This window comes from Lutjanus erythropterus, chromosome 17 (genome assembly GCF_056507025.1).
Source record: "Lutjanus erythropterus isolate fLutEry1 chromosome 17, fLutEry1.hap2, whole genome shotgun sequence".
NCBI classification, from domain to species: domain Eukaryota; kingdom Metazoa; phylum Chordata; class Actinopteri; order Lutjaniformes; family Lutjanidae; genus Lutjanus; species Lutjanus erythropterus.
This window is the reverse complement of record NC_139333.1, coordinates 29,309,104-29,336,311: the sequence shown is the minus strand read 5'-3', so window position 1 is coordinate 29,336,311 and position 27,208 is coordinate 29,309,104. Positions and strand designations below refer to the sequence as shown.

General features: G+C 39.1%; 2 protein-coding genes across 2 annotated transcripts; both read right to left on the bottom strand.

The window, feature by feature from the left end:
• Window positions 1-3,540: 3,540 nt before the first annotated feature.
• nploc4 (NPL4 homolog, ubiquitin recognition factor) lies at window positions 3,541-18,689 on the bottom strand. The gene is made up of 17 exons (XM_084740326.1): window positions 18,511-18,689; window positions 17,711-17,791; window positions 14,578-14,687; window positions 13,185-13,424; window positions 13,060-13,108; window positions 12,867-12,961; window positions 12,662-12,785; window positions 11,194-11,373; window positions 10,910-10,996; window positions 9,627-9,698; window positions 9,403-9,529; window positions 7,312-7,472; window positions 7,010-7,081; window positions 6,799-6,891; window positions 6,230-6,346; window positions 5,770-5,872; window positions 3,541-4,546 (listed from the first exon to the last, which is right to left on the bottom strand). The coding sequence occupies exons 1-17, from the start codon at window positions 18,523-18,525 to the stop codon at window positions 4,386-4,388; spliced, it is 1,887 nt and encodes a 628-aa protein (XP_084596452.1). The 5' UTR covers window positions 18,526-18,689; the 3' UTR covers window positions 3,541-4,385.
• Window positions 18,690-20,904: 2,215 nt separating this feature from the next.
• On the bottom strand, window positions 20,905-26,972 carry pde6gb (phosphodiesterase 6G, cGMP-specific, rod, gamma, paralog b). The gene is made up of 4 exons (XM_084740327.1): window positions 26,877-26,972; window positions 24,259-24,482; window positions 22,375-22,415; window positions 20,905-22,280 (listed from the first exon to the last, which is right to left on the bottom strand). The coding sequence occupies exons 2-4, from the start codon at window positions 24,402-24,404 to the stop codon at window positions 22,204-22,206; spliced, it is 264 nt and encodes an 87-aa protein (XP_084596453.1). The 5' UTR covers window positions 24,405-24,482; window positions 26,877-26,972; the 3' UTR covers window positions 20,905-22,203.
• Between the last annotated feature and the right edge of the window lie 236 nt (window positions 26,973-27,208).

The following is a 27,208-nucleotide window of genomic DNA, read 5'->3' as shown; positions in this document are numbered from 1 at the left end:
AAACGTCACATTTGAATGCTTTTAGCACCACAAATAAAGTTCCATTCACCTCCATTGCACTGGGGTGTATCATAGGGACTTATAAACTACTTGTATAAAGTTAAATACAACTAGAGGTAAGTGAAAAAATGTTAGTGCTGTGGAAGGGAGTTAAATGCCTCATAAGGCAAGTGAGAGTTTTTTCTTCTGGTCACCCATTTTCTACGTCTGATTTAAATTTTCTCTCCTGTGTTTATGACTTAAGAACAGATGGAAAAGATGTTTTGCCAAGATACTATTTCTTTAATCTTTTTTCATCTGTGAAACATGTGAAACTTTGCAAGTTGAAGAAAAAAAAGTTCTGCAAGGATCATTTTTCAAAGTTACTTTTTTTATCTGTGGAAAAAAGGTGAAAAAATGATTTTGGCAGGTGTGTTTGTTGTTGCAATACTCATTTTGGCCACAAGAGGCTGGAAGGGATCCTTTGATTTGTGAAACTCTCACAAGATTTGTACATATCGTGTGTTCATTGCGTCAACAAGTTGGAGGGCGTGAAATGGTTTGAAAGCACAACATGGAGGCGAAGAACCCGACACAAAGCAAAGCGACTTCAGGTTAACGCACATCTACAAGTTGATTATCCTGCTTTCACTTTCGTGGTTACTGGCTAACAGTATGAATTAAAATCACTTCAGATTTTTTTTGGTGAAAGTTTTGCACTCAAAACCAAAAGTTCCGGAGCAAGAGCTTACTGTTGTCATGATAACAAGTAATTCTCGTCCCTTTTACAACCAACTTCAGCTGGTTTGCTGCAATTGCCATCGACTAACACCGTTTCCTAACTAGCAGCGATACGAGTGACGTTGAGACTCCTCCCTCTGTAGATGAGTACATTAGGTGTCTGAGTTATGTATTCATAACTAATGCAATTTTCTTAAATCAGACTTGTTTCTATATAGTTGGAGGACAGTTTACTAAGTTTTAACTCCCAAAAGTTCCCTGTTTTCCTCCTAAACCCCGTCCTTTTAGAGGATATTCCTATAAAAAGGCTGCTGTGGATCATATAAAAGATGCTGCGTCTTCTCAGCCTCGTTAATAATTCTCTCATCTTCCCTTTGACTGCTTCGATGAGGGGAAACACAAACATCAAGGATGTCACTGATTTCAAGGAGTTAAAATTGGATGGAGGTGTGTGAAACTTTAGTGAAATAGAGCAGGAAGTGGTGCTCTGACAGCTGTGCTCTTTAATGTCGCTACAGTTACAAGTTGAGTAGCAGATGAATTTTGAAAGGTGATTAAACTTGAGCCAAACTATGTGTGTGTGTTAAACAGTTTAAATGCACTCCTGCCAGCCAATCAGTATTCACCCTGAACATGGTACACATATGTTATATAATGTGACAACACTGTTGCTTAAATCTGGGTATTTTACAGGACAAAACCACTTGGTGTGGGGCAAACGATCGTGATGACTGCATTTAACTAGCCATTGACCTCTCCCAAATAGTAGTTGACTAGTCATGGGAGATATATCATATATTTTTCACTCAATAATAATGATCATTTCTCATAAAAAAGGTCTCAAATATGAGCAGTAAAGGTTTAACTAACACAGACAGGACCAACCTGGGGGGTAGATTTTAAAATGAAAAAAATAAATAAATAAAAGAACTTATAAATATTAACCTGCCAAAACCTTTTGTTCCACCTGTTCTTCAGTCATAAATGAAGAAAAAACAATTTAGATGAGACTTGGAAAATGGATGACTAGATTTTTTTCCCCTCACTTGTCTCTCAGGGCTTCCGTAGAGTTAAGTGCTTTTCATGTCACGTTTTCAGGCTCTGCTCCTTCTACACCACTGACCACTGCAGCTCTACAAAGGAGAAAGAAAACATCAATCTGAACGTGTGCGCTGATATCGTCCTCACCTCTTGCTGGAAGAAGCAGCCAAGAGCTTTAGTTTGAAAGTACAGAAAATATTAAGTGCAAACCCAAAAACACAGGTGATGCTCACTCCGAGGTCTTTAACACTAGATGAGACAAATGTTAGGCAGCTTTTTCTCCCCGTCGTGACCTTTGCACTCTGAGCAGCAAAGTCTTTGAAGGCTGAGTGATGGAACGGCCCGAAAGGGGCCCCATCAGCGGAGGAACATTGGTTATGGTCTGACCCCTTTGGACTGGCGCCAGCACGAAAAACAAAAGAAGAAGAACCACAGGTAGGTGAGTGGCAGAGAGGAAAGTGGTGAGCACCAGTTGTTTCTAGAAGCACCTCACGGCTAATATAGTGCGAGTCAGTAACGATGACGAGGACGCTGGATGGTGTCCTGGGGCGTTTTATCAGAAAACAGAACATACAGCTGATAAAGTAAGCTACATATTATGCCTGCTCAAGTTCAATCCACCAAATCCAAAAGCTACAATTCCAACAAACCAGAGAAAAGAGATTTGGGAACCACTTTAAAGGGGCAGTTCAGATTATTTGAAGTTGGGTTGTATGAGGTGCTTATCTTACAGCAGACGGCGGTCAGCATGCCACCAGTGTTTTTCGCTTCCTAAACAATTTACTACTTGGATCCACCATATTCCTCCAGTCAAGGCAGCGATATACGAGAAATTCCTGTGTTCTGTGAGGTAAAATTACAGTTTTTGTCAATGGAGTCTGGTGGTTTTGGCGACAACAATATTTTCCTTATGTGACTGTGGTTTCTCATAAGAAAAGATCTGACAGCAAGGTAAAGTGATGGAAATATGCCAAACATAGCGTACACTTAGACTGACATTCTGCTCCTGACAGTTTTTATAGTTTTATATTATTATATTAGCTTTCATTTTTATTCTTTTTTAATTTTTGTTTACAATTCAGTTTTAGTTAGTTTCAAGATTTGCTTGTTTCAGTTATTTGTATTTAGTAAAATAAACTAAATGAAGTAAAAAAATTTAGTTTTTATTTTTAGGGCGCGAGCACCGAACCAGTGCGAGGACCCTATTGAAATCGAAGGAATTATTATTATTCTTTTTCCCGGACGACAAATAAATCGCATTTTTGGGGGCCTTAAAAAATTGCGTATTTTAAGGGTCTCGAAAATGGGCGCGGCGAATTGGCTCAATAGCGCCATCTAAAGATGAGCCCCGCGGCATGTTTCTCCGACATGCACGAAACTTGGTACACAAATAGAACACATTGGAACGCACAAAAATGTTGCGTGAGTCCTGTGCTTCTGCAGTGTTCCCGGAGCCCACCCGAGCTTCCCCAAGTCTGGGAGGAGATGGCGGGAGGAAACAACTTGCTTCAAACATAGATTGTTTATTAAATAGGAATTCAACCTGTTAAATATACAATCTATGGCTCCAATTTGCTATTTGGGCTGCTTCACTCAACCTCAGCTGCTGACCCTGCCCACAGCAGTACATTGTTTAGCTTCCTGCACCGGTACTCCTGCTGCTTCTCCAAGCTGCTGCAGGAAATACACTGACTGCACCTCATACAATCACACTTCAAAAAATGTGAACTATCCCTTCAAATTGGTGGAACATCAGTCCAGAAGTTAATCACCAACATTTGCGATCAGTGGAGGATGTGTTTGGGGTGAAGAGCTTTTTGCGTATGCCTTTTTCAAATCCGGGACTTATTTTTAAAGTAATTTAATACTGAAAATATAAACTCTCTACTTACTGAAGTGGAATTACTCTGGAGCTCTAAAGAGTTTTCAGGTCTGAGCTTTGACCGATGATTGTACTTAAGGGGCTTTGTCAAAGAGACCAAGACCTATAAACACCTGACTGAGTAGGAATCCACGCTGAAGATTCAAAATTTTAAGGTATCGCTACAATCAGATAAAAAACAAAAGAAGAAGAAGAAGCTTAATTAAATAACAGTATCATTCCTCAAATGTATTTATACACAGCAAGATTTTTCCAGAAGACGTCGTGAGAGTGAGAGGGGCACTGATGTGAGAGAACATCCAAACACTCGAGTCTTTGCTGTTGTCCTGAGTCACAGCAGGATTTATTTGAGGGGGGTGATTATTCAGGGGCGGGGGGTAGCTGTGGGTGGAGGGAAAGGGGCCTCAGCCAAAAGTGCTTTACGTTAACGAAGCCCGCCGCTCACAAGAGCCGCTGTGAGGAGGGATACGACAAAAACACAGTCTGGTTTTATTGATTTACTCATTGGGTTTGATGTAAACGAGTGCATCCCGCTCACGCGTCACAGCAGCCCGTGATGTGGGAAGGACAGGCGCTTCAAAGTGAGGCGACAAGGAAACAAAGAAAAGGGCATCCAAATCTCGCAGCTGGTCCTGGTGCAGTGATGTCATTGGCGAGTTAAGAGGAGGGCTGGGCGGGATAAGATCAGGGCGGGGTGAGGACGCAGGGTGGCGGTGGACGAGGAGGGAGGGTGGGTGGGATTTTAACTGCGGGGCAGGCTGCACATTTCACAGTGCTCTGTGCCAGGCTGGTTCATGAAGGTGCAGTGGAGGCAGGACCACATGGCTGAGGAGGAGGCGGGGACTGAGGGGCCGCCCATGGCCCCGTAACCCAGAGAGCTGGAGGGCTGCCCGCCAACTGTACCTGGAAGCACAGGAGAGAGAATACAGGATGTCAGGACAGCTTCTAATTTTCATAACAAATTAATGTAAAACTTATAATGGCTTTGGTCGACTAAAAACTGATTTAAACAAGTTTCAAACCTGGGAAACGTTTGACACTGTGGCTTAATAAATTACTTGAACTATTCATAGATTATCAAATAGTCGTCACTCTTCAGTTCATCAACTTAGCAACTAATGTTTTCAACCCTCGTGCAGAAACTAAATTGAGACTAGGGAGGTAAAACTGTGGCTACATCCACACCAACAGAGTTTCTTTTACAGCTGTGTTTTAAGACAAAAGCAATCTCCATCCAGAAAAGTTTTTTAGCACATGTTTAGAAATGATCTGTGTCCATATTAAAGGTACAGTGTGTAAGATTCACAGGGATTTAAAGGCAGCAAAGGGAAGAAATGGAATAAAATAATCATAAGTATGTTCTCTCTCTTTTTATAATCACCTGAAAATAAGAACTGTCATTTTAAATCAGCTTTTTTATATCTACAGAGGGTGAAGATCATCTTTCATGAGTCCACCATGTTGCACCACCATGTTTCTACAGTAGCCCAGGAAGGACAAACTTAACACTGGCTCTAGATATGGCCTTTCACATTCTGCGCAAGTTCAGCGGCCACCGTAGGTTTGCCATTATCCTCAGAATCAGAGAGTGACGTTGTGTTTGCAGTTTGCATGCTCACCACTAGATGCCACTAAATCCTACACACTGGTCCTTTGACGTGCCTAAAAACACGTCACATGACTATTCACCTAAACTGGGCAAACACATGCCACTCTAAACAGGAAGTCTGCCTCCTGCCCATGTAGGCAGTTGTAGCATTATAAAATGCAGAATCTAACTGCACAACAGCTGCTAGAATAGAGAACAATATCAGCACTGTCTGTAATTCGTTATCCATGTTGAATTAAATGTCTGTAGTTAAGAGCGATGTTGTATGTTTTCTCCTGGAGAGGGGGCATGTGATGGGGGCGTGACGAATCAGGGAAGGACACATCATGCCACGTTGTTTTACGTGTCCAAAGTAAAACGCAATCCCAAAGTTTTTAAACTAAAACAGGATCAAACAGTCTTGGTTTTAGGTGTTCAAAACTGCTGGACTATTGTGGAGTAGCTCAGCTAAAGTTTTGTGTTTTAAAACAACCTTGTGTAGACGTGACTGTGCCCTCTCTGATGGGCAGTGACTTACTGCACAGCTGCTCGATGGTGGCCCACTGCTCTGACTTCTTCCAGGTCTGTGCCAGATCCTCATTAGAAGTCCTCACTGCATCCAGTAGCAGCCCGATGCTGTCCTGCAGAAACAAACACACACTGATCCATCAACTAAGCAAGGACAGATTCAGGAAACTGAAGAAAAAAGAAGAACAACACTCCACCAGCATGTTGTTTTTAAGTCTAGATTTCATAAAAGATAAATCTCATCATGCAGTTCATTATTATCTAAAAAACATTTTTGCTTTTGATCGTCATGATGGGCCAGTTTGAAAATCGATCAGCATAAATAAAAGGCTCTGAGTGAAAACATCCTCACTCCAGTAACCACTTCCAGATTGGAAAAGAATGTGACCGTATTTTAACCCATTTTCTGCAACACAAATGAAAAACAAATGTAAAGCTACAGAAGAAGAGGCTTTGAAGTGTCGTCTTACTCTCAGAGGCATGACTTCATTGGTGACGAGGAAGAGGAGCAGATGGAAGTCCGACACGATGTCCAGGAATGCCGTGGAGGTGCACTGAGACAGATATGTCGCTAAACTGTGGAAATTCTGCAGACACACAAATGGCGTAAAAACGAGTTGTAAAACTTTGTCTGACCTCTGGAGGTTATGGTATCCAAAGGTTACCGTAATTTAACAGACGCTGCTTACGTCAAGCTGACATACAGGCAGAGATAAAGGCCGAGGTGGCCTCAAGAGTCTGACAGGAAAAACAACACTTTGTGGGTTATCATGTGGCTGCTGGAACTCTGAGGTACAGACGGGTATTAGCATTTTAAAAGTACCACGACTCTTACAATGCTGCTTATCGATCCGGTACTTTAATGGTACTCTTATTGGTTCTTTTTGTTATTTTTTTAAGAGAAAGGAAAAAAAAACAACTCAATTTTTGAACAATTGTTCAGATGATACTCTGACCATTTTAGATTAAATTAATGAATGTAACAATCAGCTGACTAAAGGCTACTTTTAATCATACAGATTATATAGAAACAACTTACTTGTGTCTCTCCCAGAATATCACGGTTCTCAATGGGGAAGCGTTGTGTGGAGGAGAAGGTGTACTGGGGGTCCTTTGGAAAAGTGGTTGTTATCTGTGTAGGAAAAAACAAACAGGGACATTATATACAAAGACAGTGGCAGTAGTCTGTATTAAGATGAACAGAGGGCGCGTAAAAAACAAAACAACTTTAAAACAAACATCTTACTCACATCTATGATGAGGTACTCCACAGGGAGAGGCCGGGCTAGAAATGTGACATCATTTCCAAACTTGTCTTTGTCCTTTTCGATGGAAGAGGAAACAACAGCAGAGTAAGAATTTAACAAAAAAATGTTAACATCTGGATGGAAATGACTCATAATACCTGGCCCCAACAGCATGGTTAGTATCTGGATGTCATTATTCTGATTCGACTTGTGGAAACGCTCAGTCACGTCTCACAAACAAACCATTAGACATTATGGACAGTTTCATTTTACCGTAGGTCGATGGCACATGCATGAAGTCTCACCTTGTAGAAGACGTCTGGTACGTACTGCTCGGGGCTGGACTCTTTAACGAAGCCTAGCTCAGAGGCATCTTTGCAGGGCAGTAGGCACTCGTCTCTCACCAGAGCCATGCACTGATTGGACACCTGATATCCTTCAAAGTGCACCTGGTTATCAGGACCACCTGCACACAGAAAAACAGAGAAAAATGCACTAATGTGTTGGCTGAGGAATTATTTTAAACGTCATTCACTTTACTGTGAACTGACTGGTAGTTGTTGAGTAAATTTACAACATTTGTCAAATGTTTATACTACTCATGACACAGGTTGTATTAAACACATATGGCCCACTGCTGTTGTTTACTTAACTACTTAATTAAAATTCCTGTGATAAATGAAGTGATTAAAATGTATTAATATCATATGTAATACTGGTAATGATGATGAGAGCAGCAGGTCCTCATTTGAGAAACTAGAACCAGAACTTACACTTTATAAATGACTGCAAGTGACTGCATGAGTTAGTTAACAGAAGGGTCATCCCTCAACTTTCTGTTGATCATCTTTTTTTGATGAAATGTGAGACAAAACAGCATTATAATTATTATTATAAAGTACTGTAGTGCTGCAGAGGTGACATGGCCTTAAAAACCTCCGCAGATATAAGAAAATATCTTGGTTTGATTCAGAACCCGACAAATATCACATCATCTTGATGTTAATAGTTTCAATTCAAACAAGGTACTATGACTGAAACAGGCCATATCTTTGTCATCCACAACCATGTAGCACAAATCTAAAACAGATTTACTGCACAGAAAACTGACAAAAGAAAATACAGTCCATCCACTACCATTCTGTAAATGTTAAAAGATATGTACTTCAAGATAAACAGTTGGTGGCACAAATTCTCAGCTCAGGTGCCATTAAACCACAGCAGAAGGACAAGAACAAGATGCCACCATTTAACAGTGCGTCAGTCGCACCTCAAAAAGTGGAAAACGACGTGGAAGTAGTGATGGAAATATCACATTTTTTGTTAGTTTAATCCAGCTGTTTCTGTACAGCTGAGCCAAGGTGAATGGAAATGATTCCAACAATTATGCTCAAACAATCCCACTCAGGTGATTACGTAATAACTGCTTAAAACTTGACAAGTGCAACACAAATAAAGTCTGATTGAAAAAAAGAACTTAAAACCAGCATAGAAGTTGTACACATTCTGATAACATTATCTATATCTGATCATTAAAGGTGCAATACGTTCAGCTTCACTCAATGTCAGCAAACAACTAGTTGCTATGTAAACATCTCATGGAGTAATGGCGCCCTGAGCAGACAATAAAGTCACACTCCCTCTGTGTGTGTGCGTGTGTGTGTGTCTGAGCTCTGTATATCAGAGTCCTCCCTCTGCCTCATCTGACAGTTTGATCTGAGCTTTGTAAGCACTGTGTGTGATCAGATCCCACTCTCTTTTTCCTCCCAACTTTGAGCAAACAAAGCATGAATTATTTTGGTCTGAGGAGCTGGTGGTCTGCTGTGACCTCTAGTGGCAGTGGATGTTGCTGACAACAGCTTTAAACTATTATTCTGTCAGTGTTGGTGTGCTGTGCTCGGTGTATCTACAGGCTCTGCAGCTTTGCACATGCAACTCATTTATAAAGAGACGACGTCTTTACACAAGGGAAAGTAAAACAGATGGACTTTGCCCTGGCTGGCACTGGATATGCAGTCATGACGTAAGCTTTGGCCACCAGTGCCTCATAAATGTAAATGACAAGGAAGGATGAGGTCACTGCTACATGTTGAGTTTCTCTGGAACGAATATATGAAGAGGTCTCACAAGGTTAAAACAGAGGGAAGTGCAAACACTTGGCCTCGATCCCAGAGACCAAACAGAGAGTCTCAGAGACGCCTGGCTTCTATTATGCTGCTCCACTGGCCTCAAAATGACCACACACAACATGCAGATATATTTTATGGTCAAATTTATGGCTTCAGTAAAAGAAACTTGACTTAAAAAACAAAACTGTAAATAAAAAGACACAAATTATACTATCAATGCCAATAGTTGAAAAGATTACTTTCATTTCAGCCTCAGAATGAACGTACCTGTTGCCACCACGGTCACAAATTTTGAGCCAAAATGTCCGTCTCGAGAGAGTCTGCAAGGGTTCGAATGAAGATTCTGAAAGTATCCCGCTGTGATGCACTCCTCTGCGCTCAAGTAGTACGAGTCCTGACAGAGGTAGAGACGGTGATATATAAAATCATAGTAGCTTTGGCATATTTACAGTCTCATGAACAGGTCGTCCTTGTGTGAGCTGCGTCTTCACCTTGTTTCTCGTGTAGCGGACGGTGCCTATCCTCGTATCCTCAGAGAGCAGGTCAGTGAAGATCCAGCCCACCTGCGAACCAGAGGCAGATTAGTTAAGTACAGCACTATCAACATATCACAGAAGTCATTTTTTAAAGCAAAAATACCAAAATATCACTGTCCTCAGCTTCTTAGGTGTGAACATTTGCTGTTTTTTTGTAATCTTCTATGATAGTAAACTGAATACTATAGTTTTTGGACTGTTGGTCAGACAAAACAACCCACTGAAAAAATGTCACCATGGACCCTTAACAATAATTAGCAGATGAATTATGAAAATAATCATTATGTGCAACCATAGAAATGACAGTAAAATCATCTTTAATGTACATCTTTTTAAGACCATTAAAAATGTTATTTAAAACCTGTTTCATGTCCACATGGATTTCCTGCACAGGGCGCTTACTGGAGTTACAGGAGTTCACATTACAGAATGATCATGAGTGATAGTAAGTGTTTGCTGTTTTTTTTTTTTTTTCCTTTTAAATGGTGGCTTTATGTGGCTTCTTGTGCGACTCTAATGACTTAATACCCAAAGTTTCTAATTTGGGTGTTTTCTTGCAGAGGGTGCAGTGGGCTTTAAATACCTAAATGCACTGTTCTCGAGCTGAATTTGCACGTAACCAGATTAGAAGAAAATGACATTAACAGAAGCACTTTTAACTTCCAGAAGTAGCTATTTGTGATGTGAGGAGCCGATGTTGCTCTGATAAAATCTGACCATGCTTCACAGTTTTCATTAGTTGGTTCCATTTTGGTTTCTCTTTGTAGCTGTTACAGCATGAGCAATACACATCTTTCCCATAAATACATTTAAAAGCAAGGCTGAAGTGAACGCAACTTGAAAAAAGTCACGTTGACTTCAGATTTTAGACATTTTAAAAGACCAGCAGAAATCCTGTCTTAATTCAGATGTCACAAAAGGAGAACACATCCCAGAACACTGACAGAACAGAGTATGTGAGTATGTGATATAGATATATGCCGTTGCTGACAGCAACTCTCTGAAGCTTCAAGAATTCTCAGAATGCCACCATACTGCCAAGACCAAATAAGCCGGACAAATGAAGTGCTGGACTGGTATACTTCGGTTGAACAAGCTACATTCTTTGATGAATTATAAATCAATTATTGTGCCAGCAGGAACACCTGGACAGAGGAGCAGGAATCTGCTTAAATTCAAATTTCAAAGCATGTCAGCATTCAGCGTGACAGCAAAGTAAGAAAGAAGTGAAGACCAACCTTGCAGAGGCCCAGTTTGGCAGCAATTTCATCCACAGCTGCAGCTTTAGGATCGTCCACCAGTTCCAGGCTGTTCTGAGTGGCATTCTGAAACACAGCAGGGACAAGAGTCAGGATTAAATTAAGGCAAAAAGAGTTACTAAGGTTAATAAGGACCTAACTCATTCATATAAAGTCAAAGTACAGTATATTGACCAAACTGCCCCAAGGGAATAAACAGGATACTAAAACTAAACTAAACTAAACCTGACTCTAGGAGTTGAAGCAGATAGTTATACATTTACCTGCGGCGGTTCGTAGATGGCAGCCACCTCAGCTCTGATGCCCAGAGGGATGTCTTTGTGCTCAGTGAACCTGCCGTACAAATATCCCATCCTCTGACTGCCTGTCTTCCTCCAGAAGTCCAGGAAGCGGTCAGCGATGGTGTGGTTCTCAAACATGATGTTGTCCACATGTCTGTATTTCTGGAAGTAGAGCAGAGAAATTTAAATTCATGCAACAGTATTTGGGATTCATGGCATTTTTAAATATGTGTTTGACACACACACACACACACACACACACACACACACACACACACACACACACACACACACACACACACACACACACACACACACACACACACACACACACACACACACACACACACACACACACACACACAGACACACACAGACAGGGACTTCATGGTGCATTCAGGTGCACATCATAAACCCAGAAGATAAGATATGACAGAACTTCACCAATCCTGGAGGAATTTCTTGTGCCAGATTGCTGCAAAATTGCAGCAGCATAAGAACAACAACAATTGAGCATCAAATAAATGAAATGTACATCTAAAATATAAAGTGTGTAACAAGTAAATGCAAAGAGACAGTGCCTAATAGATTAACAACAGAAGTAAGATAAGTTAAGTACAAAAGTAGCTAAATAGAAATGGCAGTAATGGCAATTACACTGAAAGTAATACTGGCAGTGATATGGAGAGGAAATAGTTATATTGGACCAGATAATGAATGTGAAGATAGCACATGATAATAAACATAACAGTACATGATAATAATGAAATGTGATAGTGAAAGTAATATACAACAAAGTAAATACAACTTTGCAGGCTGCCACCTGGGGTGGGGCCCGATGTGTGCGAATGGCCATGAAGGTTGTTTAAAATGGGAAAGTTTCTATTTTTCTTACTTTCATTTCATTTTCTTATTCTCCTTTGTTGAAATACAGAGACCATTCTACATAAGCAGATTTCTGTTTATTAAGAATCCTATCAACCTACATCAACTCTACATCCAGCAATGAGTGATTGGCCCCAAAAATCCTGATCAGAGCACCCTTATAGCTCGCTGCCATCAGTGTGTGTGTGTGTGTGTGTGTAAATGGGTGAATGAGAGGCAAACTGTAAAGAGCTCTGGATACAAGCACTCCATAAATAGAGCCGTTAAACATTTTAGTCATTTGGTAGGGAGGGAACCTGCTGTTTGTTTTCACACACAGAAATCTTCTGCACTGTTGATGAGCTGTACAACATATATTCTATTATACTGTTCCCATTTTATGACAGCAATTAAAACCAGACACACACACACATCAGCTGAGTGTCTACATGCTTCTCGAAAGAGAGAGGAACCTAATTCTGCATTATGACCTGCCATTCAACCATTTTTAATCTTTAACTCATATGGTTAATGGTTGGTCATCTACTGTGTTGTTGCACTCACTGAAAGCTTCCTCGTCACTTACCTGTCTGTTCAGTGTGATGGCGCTGGGCTGGCACTTGGTGCAGATCCCCTCCGGCCAGGGAGGGTGGCCCTCGCAGCCCGACTTGATCTTACAGCTGATGTTCTCCAGAGCTGCAAACTTCCCTCTGCAGGAGATCAAAACAGTGTCAGAACTTGACTGGAATTTGTACATTTCCACCAAAGAAATTTAAAAAACAGCTTCTCACTTATCAGCTCCACCGGTCAGCTTGCGAAGATACGCGTGGAATGACATGTGCTTCACTGGTGGGTCGAGGTGATTCAGGTAGTCTTCGTCAAAAGGCTAAAAAAAAATAAAATAAGTCAGCATTTCAATAAGGAAAATCAGAATAAACCTGTGCTAGCATTATAACTGAAGAGAACAGGAATAAATTCTCTTACCTCTAATGGTACACAGTGCACACACTTTCCAAGGGCACCATGGCGACATCTGCAGTAAGAAGAGTATCATTAGATATCTGATGTTCATATTTAATTTGGATGTTTGCAGTCAGTCTGTTTCTTACAGCTGTGGATCTTTGTTCCTGTAAATCTTGCCGTCTTGCTTAGCCAGATACTGATCAATCTCGTCCTCCTGGACCTGGGGTGCTGAGAGGGACCGGGGGATCACAGAGGACGAAGAAGAAGAGGACGAGGAAGATGAGATGGATGGTAGCGATGAAGATGAGTGTGGGGTGGCCGTGTCCATTACCTCCCCAGAGGAGGAAGGAGATCCTGATGGGAACAGAAACAGCATGTCGCCATGCCTACGAAGGGCAGAGAATAAAACAAATAACATATTTAAAGCTACAATGTAGTTTGTCAAAAACTGTAAATGTCAGTAACTTTCACTGAATTATCATCTGATAGACACAATTCAATATCAAATCTTTTAGGGATATTTCAGTTACAGTAGTAATTCTGCTAGGTTATGAAGGAGATTCTCAGAGAACTAATGCTGTGAAACCCCCAAACCTGGTGCATTATTAAAAATTGTGATGTCTGCATTAAGAATTGACCCTGCAGCGTTTATTGGCAACAGTCACAGGTCAAGTGATCTGAACCACACTGCATATAAACAGAAAAAATAGATGGACAGTTAGACAGATTATACATAGTTTTCTTATAAATCACTGCTCTCTCCATCAGTCAAAGGTCAGTCAGATGAGGCTGAGAATTTATGTAAGTGAAAAGCAGATTTTCAGTTGCCTCACAAATCTTATGTGATACATTAAGCTTGCATAACATATTGTAGAATTTTAGAAATTAATTTTAAAATAATTTTATGTGCTCTTTTTCGCCAACAGAAAGAGTTCATCAAGCTAGCAGCACATGAAAATCAGCCAATATATCAAATTTCCCTAAGTATCCAAGTATTACATTCTTGGTATACCCTGAATCGTGCTGCACTTTGTGGCCCAGGAAAGCCCCTGAATCCTTTAGAGGACCAACTAACACTCCCACTGTAGTTCTGGGAAAACTGGCTACATCCCAGCATCATACACTGAAAAAATACAGGTTAACACCTCTTTCTGACCTGTTTTTTCCCCTCTTTTTATCTACTGAGTCAATCTGCTCGTCATGGAAACAAAACCCGAGCGCAGTGTTTTTCTTCTCACTGCTCAAGCTCTTTGTCCCAGAGCCGCCAGAGAGAAAATGTTATATGGACAGAAGCCTTAACTGGGTTAAAGCTTCATGCATCCACAGGAAAAAGCGTATCTTAAAAGATCAATCTCAGAATTTTATGAATCAATATTGGATCATTAAAATGAAGATCAATTTGAATCAGGAAAAACCTATGTTTCTTAAACCCAGCTCTAGTTAATACAGGTCTATCTTTTCAATGATTTGCAGAGCTATATTTGAATGAAAGATGAGTTGAAGACTTTACTGATGCTCAACACTGTTTGCTTTACTTACTTGATCTTAAGCAGGCTCAGAGTTTTGTTCTGGGAAAGGATCTCTCCGGTCTTGTTGCGGTTCAGGTAAACAGAAAACCCATTGGAATTGAACCCAAACTCTTTGGCTACCTGAGAGAGAAACAATACAATGTGCGGATTAGAATGATGATAACCTTGTATCATATGACCAAACATCAAAATACTGCCAACTATCACCACTACGAAATGCATCTGATGTTGACAGGATCAAAATGCACAATGTCTTAAATCAGTGTGAGCTAATCACTGGCATGATGTCTCAGAACTTTTACTCTTTCTTAGAAGCAAATCAGATCGACATGCACCAGTGAAAAAGGTGCATGTGTAAAGGGTAAAGCAGATTAGCACAGAGCCTCTTGGCACGAGAGAACCTCAGCTTGTAGGAACACCTCTTAAGGTCATCACAGAGGGAGCCAAACTAAGCTATTAAGAGCACTCTGAGCTGGCCGGCCAACAGAGTATCTCATAGCACTTTTTAATCATCACATCACATATCAGGCAGACAATCAGCTTGATGCTGCTCATTTGTCTGTATTTCATCACTTGAGGTGTTAATTCAACAACCATTACTGAACTTTTAACATAATTTATCTTGGAAGAAAAGACAGCTGCACTGATCCCATGATAAACCATCTACCAGTTAGCATGGTGTGTTCTCTATTTATCTTTGAGGTCAGTGTTGGGAATACTAAGCATATCACACTTGGAAGCACTGAGACTCTTGGAGCATAAATCATCATTTTTCTAAAGCCACACAAAAGAACACTTTGTAAGATATTATTATTGTATGCTGGGTGAAACTGTATACTGTCAAGACTGTAGGAGACAGAATATCACTTTGAGCTCTTTTTATTCTGTCTCAGCTGCAGAAATATAACCTGCAGGGCTCAGTCTGTCTCTACCCTGTCTGCCTCACTCTCATGGTTTTCTATTCCAGCCATCGTTGGCTGCACATCGGCAGGGAATGAAAACTCCTCCTCCGATTGATCTGCAGGCTACACCATCCTGCCTTAACACGGATACATACATTTTTAATGAGGTGCTGCTGCAATGCTCCACTGCGACCAGTCTGCTGGAATATGGTTCTATTTTAGGTTTTTTTTAGTCTGTCCATTCAAAGGCTTTTGTAATTATTTTTGTGAGCTTGTGTATAAATAGAAGTCAGATGGCACAAAACAAAAATAGGATTATTCTGACAAACATATCCACATTCAGGGCCAACTCTAAATCTATTATTTTAAGTGTGCTAAACCACAAGCAGCTGCGATGACAAGTGAGCAAAGCAATGCATCCACTACACTCTCTCTGAACAAATGTCCTCGACATGACAACAGTGGAAGAGCACAGCGGAGCAACGCAGAGCTGACCTGCTCTGGTACTTTCTGCACAGCTTCACACGCAAATGAACAATGAGCAGGCACAAGCAAAAGCGATGGAAACACAAGTGTACTCTGTGACAACAATGAGCACTTTGGCACTGGCATTACTGTAGATAGTACACTTAAGGGACAGTTCAGCCCCCTATTTTTCCTCTTACCTGTGGTGATATTTTTCCATCTAGATAGCAGAGGAACACAGACATCTGAATCTGCTCTACCGACAAAATTATTTGTCTCTGTATCTGTGCTCTGATACAACATCAGAAATGACCTGGTTTATACTGTAAGTCATGTTAAATTGGGCAAATGTTTTATTATCTAACATAATATTCATCTGTAATGCATTTGTTGTGACTACAATATAGAAAACATTTAATAGTGGCATAAAATTGATCATGAAATTTATTTCCACATCATCATACCATAATTTTAATCTCTTTTTTCTCTCTTTTTAGTTTTAGCTAAACAAAATTTTATTAACTGTCTGAAACCTGTCACCACCCCACCTTAACTGGGGGATAATGAAAAATCAGAAACTGAAAAAAGTGTTCTGCTTTAAATTGGAAATAGAAACTCTGCAGTGAGGATCTACAAGTTTACAGAAATATCCTTCAGCTGATGGGAATAATCTTGGTGCATTAAATCAGTGACTGACTGAAGTAGATCCAATCTTTTGCAGCTATATCTAGGTAATCATGGACTGACATTTTCTGAATAAGAATGAGCAACTTCAGATAAAAGACATATCTCTTTCCATCACAGTTTTGGACATATCGGTAACAGAAATGTTTCTCTTTTTCTCTCCAATATACTGGAAGTAGATGGCACTGAGGTGGAATGTCTCTTTTCAGAAATCACGACATAGTTGCTCAAGATAATGCACAGATCTTGCTGTGAGCAGCGTAATGTAGGAATTGGGGTTGTGCCGATGGATAATGCCATCGTCCATCGTGATTCGTGACAGTCATTGAGGACTGAGCCTTTTACATTCGTTACATCGTGACTTAAAAGCTTTGCGAGTAAAAAGCCAATAAGAGTAGTTTATAGAAAACTTTACTATAGTGAAAACATGAGTTAATTCAGGTGCAAACATGAATATATTGTAAAATCCGCTATCTTTTTCTGGCTTTACTGCCAAAGCATGCAACAGAAATACAACAATATCATCGTCCATCGTAATGTTTCACTGTAGACATCGCAATATGCCAATTTGGTAGATATCGGCCAACCCTTGTGTGAACTACTTTCTTTCTACACAAACACCACACACCCAGTGCATCACCATGCAGAAGGAAGTGTGCACGTACTCATTGACAAGAGGTTACAGGTCAGCTGAGGAGGACACCATTAATGTTGCGCCATCACAAGCCTCTCATCCACAAGTGAATGCATGCTTCCTTCTCTGCAGCAATAAAGCTGATAAATAGCAGAAAGAAAGCAGTTCCTACAACACAACAAGGTCCAATGAGGAATATCTCAAGTGAGACTGTCATGATTCCAGGAAAGAGACATGGCTGTTGAGTTTTTCAGATTTTTTTTTTTTTTTTGGCACTTTGTGTACCACCAGCTCAGTGCCATCTAGTTCCATTAATGAAGGCAAACATCTCTAAACCTGACATCCCCAAAACTCAGACAGTCACACAAAAAACTGAAGTGAAAAAACAGATAAAGAGCCCTGCAGGTAAGAGAAAAATCTGAATTCTGAGTTGAAAAATTATGTTTTGCCCACAGTACCTTCTTTAAAAAAGCAGCTGCTGTCTCCCTCTTGGTAGAAGGAATTTTCTTCATCCCATCTGGGGATTGTACCCTGATGATCTAAAAACAAAAGACAAAAACATTAACTGCATTCAGTGCTATACACAAGTTAACAGTTCAAACAACTGGGATGGAAAGCTGCATTGTTCGCTGCTCACAAACAAAAATAATTCATCTTCAATATGACTGCCCAACACCTGTCAGTCATGACAAGGGCGATACTCCCCCTTGTCTCCCCCTCTTTACAGTGGTATCAGTGTCAGGATATTATGACAACGATGACAGTGCAGAAAAGTAATGTTGACGTTAGCTTACTTTAACACAACTAGCTTTTATAATGTGATATTAAGATGTTGAGTTAGAACCAGACGACGTTAACTAAATCTGTGTGGGGGCTCATTCACAGTCAACAAAATATCACTTTTAGTGAATCAACAACATCTTGGCTTTCATTACTTCCAGCATATTCTGGCTAATGTGCGGCTAACGAACTGAGCATGCTAATCAATACTCCAGATATTTTTAATCATGAATTTCAGCCGGTTATGTAGCTTTCCTGTTTGCTTATAATGAATCTTTTTATTCGTCTGCGAGTCAAAGCGCTAAGATTAGCCGGTTAGCTAAACAGGCCCCAGTCACTCTTTGCTAATGATAGCGAACGAACGTTAGCCACCAAGCTAATTCTGCTGCCTCATCACTCCGGACTTCGGCTAACAGGCTAGCTACCGTTAGCCAAGTCGACTCTTACAACCGTTAATACAAGCCGCCGTTATACTTACAATATTATCCGCCATGTTGCTCGATATCACCGCGTTAATACACAGACACACTAAATACACAATTCACGTAGCGTTACTGTCTGTCAACGAAACTCCATCCCACAACTCAAACACCGGGTGTTGCAGACATTAGTGACCGCCCGGCCGTTTCCCACCGGTCCTACGCTGAAGAGAGCACGCCTGAAACAAGCTGTTTTTAGCTCAAAGGACACGTTCCACTTTTCTCACACTGGTACAGATTGTACCAAAACTATGATGTGGAACAGTCATTCCCGAAAACTGGGTCCCCAAATGTAAGAATTTAATCTACAGTACACCGTTTATAAAGCGTTTTACTAATTAGAGGGAAAAATGAGAGCAAATTGATTTTGTCCATATACATTTATTTTATATCATTTATGAAGGAAGGTAAAATATCCTTTGTTGTTTTCCTGAGAAGAGGAAATTAAAGCAATAAGATGGCCTGTTAACTCAGCCTAAATGAACCTTTTTCTCATTTCTAAAGTTTTAGCATGTGTATATGTTTCCAGTACAGCGTCAAGATAATATAAAGGGATGTGGAAATAGCAGTAAAATGGTCAGGAATGTTCATTTACGCATGAATGAACTCTTCCCAGAATTTATTGATAAGGCTTATTGTGAATGGGGTCACGATGGTTTGTCATTTGTAAAAAGTGGGTCCCCAAGAAAAAAGTTTTGGAAACACTCATGTAGAAGACACTGCACTACAGAAGCCAGTTTTCACCAATGTCATGAAAATGATAAGATCCAGTGAGTCATTACAATAAGAAACTTTCTCAAAATACTGAGTAAGATATTAACTCACGATTTTGCGAAAGTTTTTCATTATTTTGAAGGTTCCTCATCCTTTTGAAATACCAAAATACCAACCTTTTTCTGGAAGGCCCTCTTCCAAAGCCGAAAAAAGTTCACACCCACCCACCACACATTTTTTAAATCAATAATTAATAATACTTGGGGAAACAAGTCATAAAAAGGAGTCAAGTTGAATCACAGTGAAATATAGGTCAGTGTGATAGGAACAGCAAATGCTTGTTTGTTTATTTCCCAACATAAACCATATTTATTTAAATTTGTTCCACTCTGTATTTCTCCTCTGATCGTCCACAGCCCTCCTGCATGGCTCCACTCCCGCCCCAGTGTGACCCGCCACCCAGTTTGGGAACCACTGACTGACAGTACCTTTTTTCCCTGACAATAGAGGAAATGGGCTTCCACACTGTGCAACAAAGATTAAATGATGTTGTAAATGTATGCAGGCCAGGGCAGAACCAAGGTGGGATTATCAACCAGGCAAAACTGGACAACTGTATGTATGTTAACTAGCAGGGACAGACTGTACACAAAGCACTGGGGGCAGTATATATATATCGTGACCACACAACAGGTGAATGACTGGCAGGCCTAATGTTAACATAATTCAGTGAAATGCTAAATGACAATCCAACAAAGTATCATCTTCTTTAGGGCATATGGGAGGCTGTTGTATTTATAATCTCAATGTATTCGTTTCCCTTTTCCTATTAATATATTTTATATATTTAAAAAAATCTAAAATCTTTGAAAGATATAATGTGATTGATTTTTACAGAGTAACTTATTTGCAACCATACTACTACAATTTTATGATATGGTAAAGCTGATATATAATGTCACTATATTATATTATATTATATTATAGTATATCTGCAGCCTAACACACATGCAACATCCAGTTAGATGTTCAAAATAAACTTAGAAACATTTTGGTTGAAGTCACAGTCTGGTTACATTCAGGACGATAAAACTACTTGGTTATGTTTAGGAGGACATGATGGTTTGAGTTAAAATAACTATTTCCTTTAAACAATAAGCTTGGATATTTGCCTCCGACAGGAATCAAACACTGTTCTCCATATGAAAGTCCTGTGTTTGACCCATCTGTCCACCTGATCCTCCTCCTCATGAGGACTTTGTCACATTTTATTCTACGCTCATCCTTCGCTCACGTCATTATCGCCCCCTGCTGGTGCTGCGCTCTCATACACACGTGTACTTTCCTCACCTGGGCGGGGCAAAACGTGACACCGACATATTATCCTCTAGGGGATCAGCGGGTCTATTAGACGCTTTGGATGATATAAATAAAAATAAGTGTCCTAATACCTGATTTTCCACCTTGCAAATCACAATGTTCTTCTCATATATCACGCAACGCTACTTTTGATAAAATACTTTATAAATGCACCTTTTGTCAAACCCAAAATTTTGTTTATACACATGCATGCATGGATGTTTTACTTAATTTTACTTATAATGTAAAGTGATTTCTTAACATCAAACTACAGACTCATAATCCAAGGATGAATTTTGATGAGAATAAACAAATCTCCATTTTGCATTTTCCTCTTTTTATGTTTTATTTTTTTCCCTCATCCCGTAGAGAGGTCAGAGCTCCATTACACATCTCTTCAGATCTGCGCGTGTACTGAGACAGTACCGCCGTCCCACTCATCCCTCTGCCATCCCTCACTACCACAGTGCAATCACTACAAACATTAATTTGAAGAAAAAAATCCAGCTTTATATCATCAGGGCAAAGTCATCAACTTCTTTGTTATTATCGTGTTGATTAGAACAAAGTCTTGGAGGCTAACTAAAGGTGTACATGCATTGATCTTATGTGTACAAGTCGTCTAAAACATGAACAGAATGATGATGAGGAGGAAGATGATGGATGAAAGATGAAGAGGAAAAACATAAAATGTCCTAATCTACAAGATAACAACAAAAGAGAGCTAAAATTTTGAGTTTAAAAACACAAATATAAACACACAGGTGGTGTGAAAGTATGAGAAATAAACATGCAAACATAAAATACATATTTCCATATACATTAATATCATACAAGGGAGATGTACAAATAAGAAGAGATATGAAACTATACACACTAGTGCTGCTCTGCCGAATCACACACTGGTATGTTGCAGGGAAGGAATTCAACACTTCCCAACATGCATCAGACTTCCACATATTGTGATTTTGGATTGAAACAGAGGGAAAAGAGGGATATCTGATAATGAATCCCACTGAAAGATTACGCTCAGCATTGGCAAGCTGGTGTCTGGTCTCTACAGAACTCTGGTTTTTTATTTTTTGTATATGTTCAGCGTTGATGGACAAGCCTCCGTGGTGGTGAAAGAGGCGCCGAAGCACGTGAAGTGGGAACCCACCCACTCCACGGGTTAGTCACTTAAAACTCAATTTGAGGCTGCCTTGCTTGCGTAAGTTTCAGGTTTTTGTCCGTGAGAAGAAAAGAAGAAGAAGACAGGAGGACAGTGAAAGGAAAGAAGAGAAAGTGATGCTTATAGAGTAACAGAGCAGATCTAATGAGGAAGATGTGAGAAATCAAAAGATCCCTAAAACATGAGCGGAGGTTGTGTGTGAGCTGCAGAATCAGAAGAAGAAGAAGAGGAAGAATCCAGTGAAAAAGGATAGAAAGTTTTTTTTTTTTTTGGTAGATTTTTTTCTCTTTTTCCATTTTTTGTGTTTGTTACAGGTCAGTGTGGTTGTTTGTGTGGAATAGTTCCATTTAAAGCTAGGAGACGGAGCCTGAGGCAGATGGTTTGAAGTGCATGGATGCAGTGGCCTGTAATCCTCCTCAGAGGATTGCAGGGAGATGCAGATGAAGGCTCAGATGATGCCGTACTGGGCCAGCTCATGCAGCTCCAGGTGATTGAAGGCCTCCCAGGGGCAAATGACGGTGATGTCTGCAGGAAAAGGACACAGATGTGTGGTTGTTCAGGCTGCTGTGCATCATAAAAACTGATAGGAAATACATTTTAAAACCTAAAGTGAACTCACCTGTGCCTAAGCCCTCCATACCAGGGATATCATCACCAAATCTGCAAAGAAAAAGACATTAAGACACTATAGAACAAAAAAAAAAAAAGACTTGTTTTAAGCTAGTAAAGTTAGTGTGCATGCTGCCTTAGCATTTTAAGTTGACTGAAGTTGACAGGATGAGGTAAGTTTGTAATGATTCAAAATAAATTAACCTCTCCAATCAGATAAACTTGTATTTATAATTTAGTTATATAGACTGAACCAGCAACTGTTCAGTCACACTGACCAACATTAGAGTCTAATTTGATTTCTTTTTATATATTTCATCATCATTGATTTGCAATGTTTTCATTACTGTAAAAACAAACAACCAGGACTTATTACACTCAGTGTATTACACTCAGTAAACTTTTAAGGCAACTGTCTTCACTAAATTTTTTTAGTTTTGACTCAAACTTGAACTCGAACTTTTACAAATGAAAAAAAAAAAAGTAAATAAATATATGTATATATGTTTCAAAAATTGTTGAATAAAATTAATTAAGGTGAATAATAGTTAATCATTTCAATGGAAGAAAAGTAAATTATTTGAACAAAAGATTATAGGTCGGCAGAACTTTTTTGTTTATTTCAAAACTTAAGATTTTCAGTTTGTCTTAAAACTAGGGATGATAATGATCAATTGATGATCGTTTAATTGATCATAAAGAATTTGACTGATCATGTAAAATTTAATTGATCTACAATCAAATAAGGATCTGAAATACAGTGGAGATTATTTTATAGGTGGGCTCTGTGTGTTTGTGTTTGATTTGTTGGCCTTTACATCCACATGCTCTCAGAGAATATGCAAAATGAAATGAATGAAAAATACAGAAAAAAATGCATTTGGTATTTTGCTGTATGCTAAATTTTTAAGTATTGTTTTAAATATGATTGATTAATCGATTAAGTCATAATTTATGTTACAAATGATCATTAAAGGAGAGTGCAGGCTCTCACACAGTGCATGCTGGGAAGTCTGCCAGTATTCTAATCATGTTTCTTTAGAAACTAAATTTAACAAGTTGACTGAACTCTGCAGAGGACATTCATTCAACTCGTCATTTCAAGTCAAAAGACTTCAATATAGAAGCTCTAAAGTTTCATGAGAATAAATAAGAGACATTTTAAGTTGAATGAACTCGAATAAATAAAACTTCATGAAATGTTTTCATGAAATTAATGTGAAAAGATTAGTTCATTCAACTAAATTCCTTTTTTTTTTTTTTTTACAGTAAAGTCACATTATAAAAAATAGTTGAGAAAACTAATAATTTTAAGGCAACTTCCTTCCCTTTATATTTGAGTTTTTAATCAAAAAGTTTTGAAAGAAAGAAAAACTTTTGCTGTCCTACGATCTTTTGTGAGATAATCTACTTTTCTTCTCTAGAAAAACTTGACTCTTTGAATTTTAACCCCCCCCCCCCAAACAAAACAAAATAAAAAAACAATTGTATTTCACGTCCATTTCAATGAGTTTACTGTTGAAATACAACTGTTTTGGGTGTTTTTAAAACTCAAATATTCAACTTTATCTAAAGAAGAAAAGTAAATTATCTCAACAAAACATTATCAGTTGGTAAAACTTTTTCAGAACTTGAGAGTTTGAGTTGGGTTGAGAAACTTTTTTGTTTTTACAGTGTACATTCATTCAACTCAATATTTTGAGTTCTGAACTGTTCTGAAAAGAAATATTAGAAACTTTACGGTGAATTAACTTGAATGAATAAAACTTGGATATTTAGGTCAAGTTAAAGAGAAAAAAAGAGTTAAATCCACTAAATGTCTGTATGATTTTGTTTTTTGTTTTTGTTTTTTACAGTGAAACCATAACTGTCCATTATTCCTATAAATCCATACCCCTGGATTCCCTTCTTCGGAGGCTTGCTCTTGAACTGACGGGTCTGCCTCTGCTTGAACTTGGGTGGTCCCTTGCGTGGGGTGGCGGGGCCGCCGCTGACACGGGTGGCCGATTTGATCTCGGCTTTGGGCGCCTCAAGATTCATTGTGAACAGTTATGACACCTGTGTGTAGGATGTTGGCTTTACAGACACCTCTCTGGAGTGTAGTCGTTGTGATGATATCTGCTCATTTAAGAAAAGGAGAACCAAAAAAAAAAATACGAAGGAAATGAGGAACTTTCACCTGTTGAACCTTTTTAATTTAATGTCTCAGTTCACCTGCAGCCTCTGTCACCTCTATGTGACATTACAGCCTGTAATCCTCTTATTGATCTGAGCAGCACCGGGTAGGATTTACACTCATATTTCCTCGTGATTGAATGTCTGAGATGGACTACCTCGCAGCCTGTTCTGCGAGGATGACCCAATTTTCCCATAATCCCTGGCTCAAGTTAATAAGCACTCCCCCCTCTCTCTGTTTTTGGCGACACGTAATCTCGTTAGAGCAAGGACAGCACTGCAGATATGCTGAGCGAGCACTGAGGGTCTAAATGATCAATCCGCTCACCGCGTCCCAATGATAATGTCAGTCCTGGACAAGTCTTAATCATTCATATGGCTGTCACTGTTTACCTGCCTCATCCAAGTGAGACAGTAGTTTTCGATCATTTTATGCATTTGATATGATAAGTTGACAAAGTGTCTTATGTCTTATAATTTAGCCTAACAAAGCTGGTGCATGTAAAAGATACCGCATATTAAGGTTAGTTTCATGCGCAAATATGATGATAAAAGTGTTGACATGTGAGTCTGTATGTATTCTCTAAGTGGTAAGTTCGTCCTCTGGTAGGAAAGTCCAACCTTTTCATGTCCAATAACCAATAGTCATTATATCTGTTTGAAAATGGTGATGCTGCAGCCACTTACTTCACTCTTAAAATGTCTTAAAAGCTATAAATAAGAACTGAGTATCGAAAACTTTCAGTTACCAAAAGATGGCGACAAATTTTTGGTAAAATTTGCAATTCTTTTATCAGACATTTCTATCCAGGTGATGTTTTTGTACAGCTGTGTGAGTTTCAACAGCATTTAAAGTCCCTCTCCCCTCAAAATATGTTTTTCTTCGTGTTCCTGCAGTTGAATGTTTGAGCTTCACTCTACAAAATGATGTAGGTGCAGAGTTTGACACTAGAAGGATATTTTCACACTCATTTGCTCAAAGTGGAGAGTTTCTGTGTGCACTGCAAATCCTATTTTCAGGGGCGGGCCTACAAACATGATTTGTGACATCACAAATAATGAAAAAAGACAGTCCAATTTTCAAATTAAGAAAGCGTGACGTGGAAAACTGAAGCCTCCAGCGCACGTACACTGAGAATGAACTTAAAAATGAAATAAGAAACAGATCAGCTTATATTTGATTCTGGATTTTCGTCTTTTTTTGTTTGTTTTGTTGTTGTTATTGTTGTCGGTTTTAAACTGATATTTATACACCATTTCTTCGGACATTTTCATATTATAAATACCCGCCATCCACCTACCCCTCCCTATAACTCATAACTAAATAAATGATAAGTTATTCTGTCATTTCAAAGATTTAAACAGATGACAGATAGAAATTATTATTATTCAAAGTAGAGCAGTTTCATACATGTTTAAACATGTCCGGAGGGGATCATTAATATTTGAGAACCTGGACTTCTTTTGTTAAATTAGTGAAAAAAATGTAGAAAATATGTTTCTATTTCTCAAAGTAAGATAAAACAAAAAAGTAATATTGAGATATGAGTGCTAAAACTTACACAAGTATAGAAACATTTCAAACAATACCCAGCGCTGATCAGGATATACTTAGCATGTATTCTGTATGTGAGTGAGAAATAGGTAATGCCAATGTTTCCACTATCTATGTTTTTATAGTTTTTTTCTTTTTCTTTCCATGTTTCTGTTGTTTTACTAGTTTAAATGTTATTTTTGCCTTATTTACTGGAGAGGTTTTTGTTCTGTGTGATGTTACCTTTGGAAGTCAATAAAAGGTAAATTACCAAAAGAGAAAACTGTAAATATACAGCCCTTCAATATTTTCTTCCTAAAGCCTTTCAAAAAATGTGATATAATGAAATAACATTTGCACAGTAGCCTATAGCACCAATTAACACACAATAGACCTGTGTAGTGCCAAATACACCTTTACCCTGGAGCTCCACCTTTGTTAAATAATTAATTGCATTTCCTACAACACAACACAACAAGTGGAAACTTGTTTTGATATGATCAGATAAAAAACAGAATAGACCTTTAAGTCTCTCTTGAGATCTAAATCTCTTTTTCAAGAGAGGTCCAAATGGATGCATGATATTTTGTCATCTTGATTTTGAAAAATTCCATCCTTTCAGTTCAGTTTCTATCAGATTATTTCGGGTCAAAAAATAATATCCATTGACTTCCATGCAGCTCCAGAATAGAAACATTAATCATCCCAGTGTCTCACACTTTCTTCTCTCTATATTAAATCCCAAGTATCTGAGTAAAAGCATCGTTTGTGGTGGTGCTGATGTAGGTGGTGGGTCTACTCACCGGCTGCGTGGGTGAAGGACAGCCAGACGAACGTGTGGAGGTCTATGCTAGGCTTGCTGTGAGGGCCAGTCGGGGCTTAGGGCCCCTCTTATATGCTGATCCCCACAGAAGATTATGAGTGCACCGCCTCCCCGCTCTAATGTCAACACTGCACATGTATGATGTACACATGTAGGATGTCTACACGGCCAAACTCCATCTTTGTAACGTCATGATGAGGATGAGTTTAGATTTATAGAATTATTTTAGATATATGTCAGTTTTTGAAGATTTAATGTAGGTTCAGGATGAAGATTTGTTCTTGAAAACCATTTCAGTAACTATACATTATT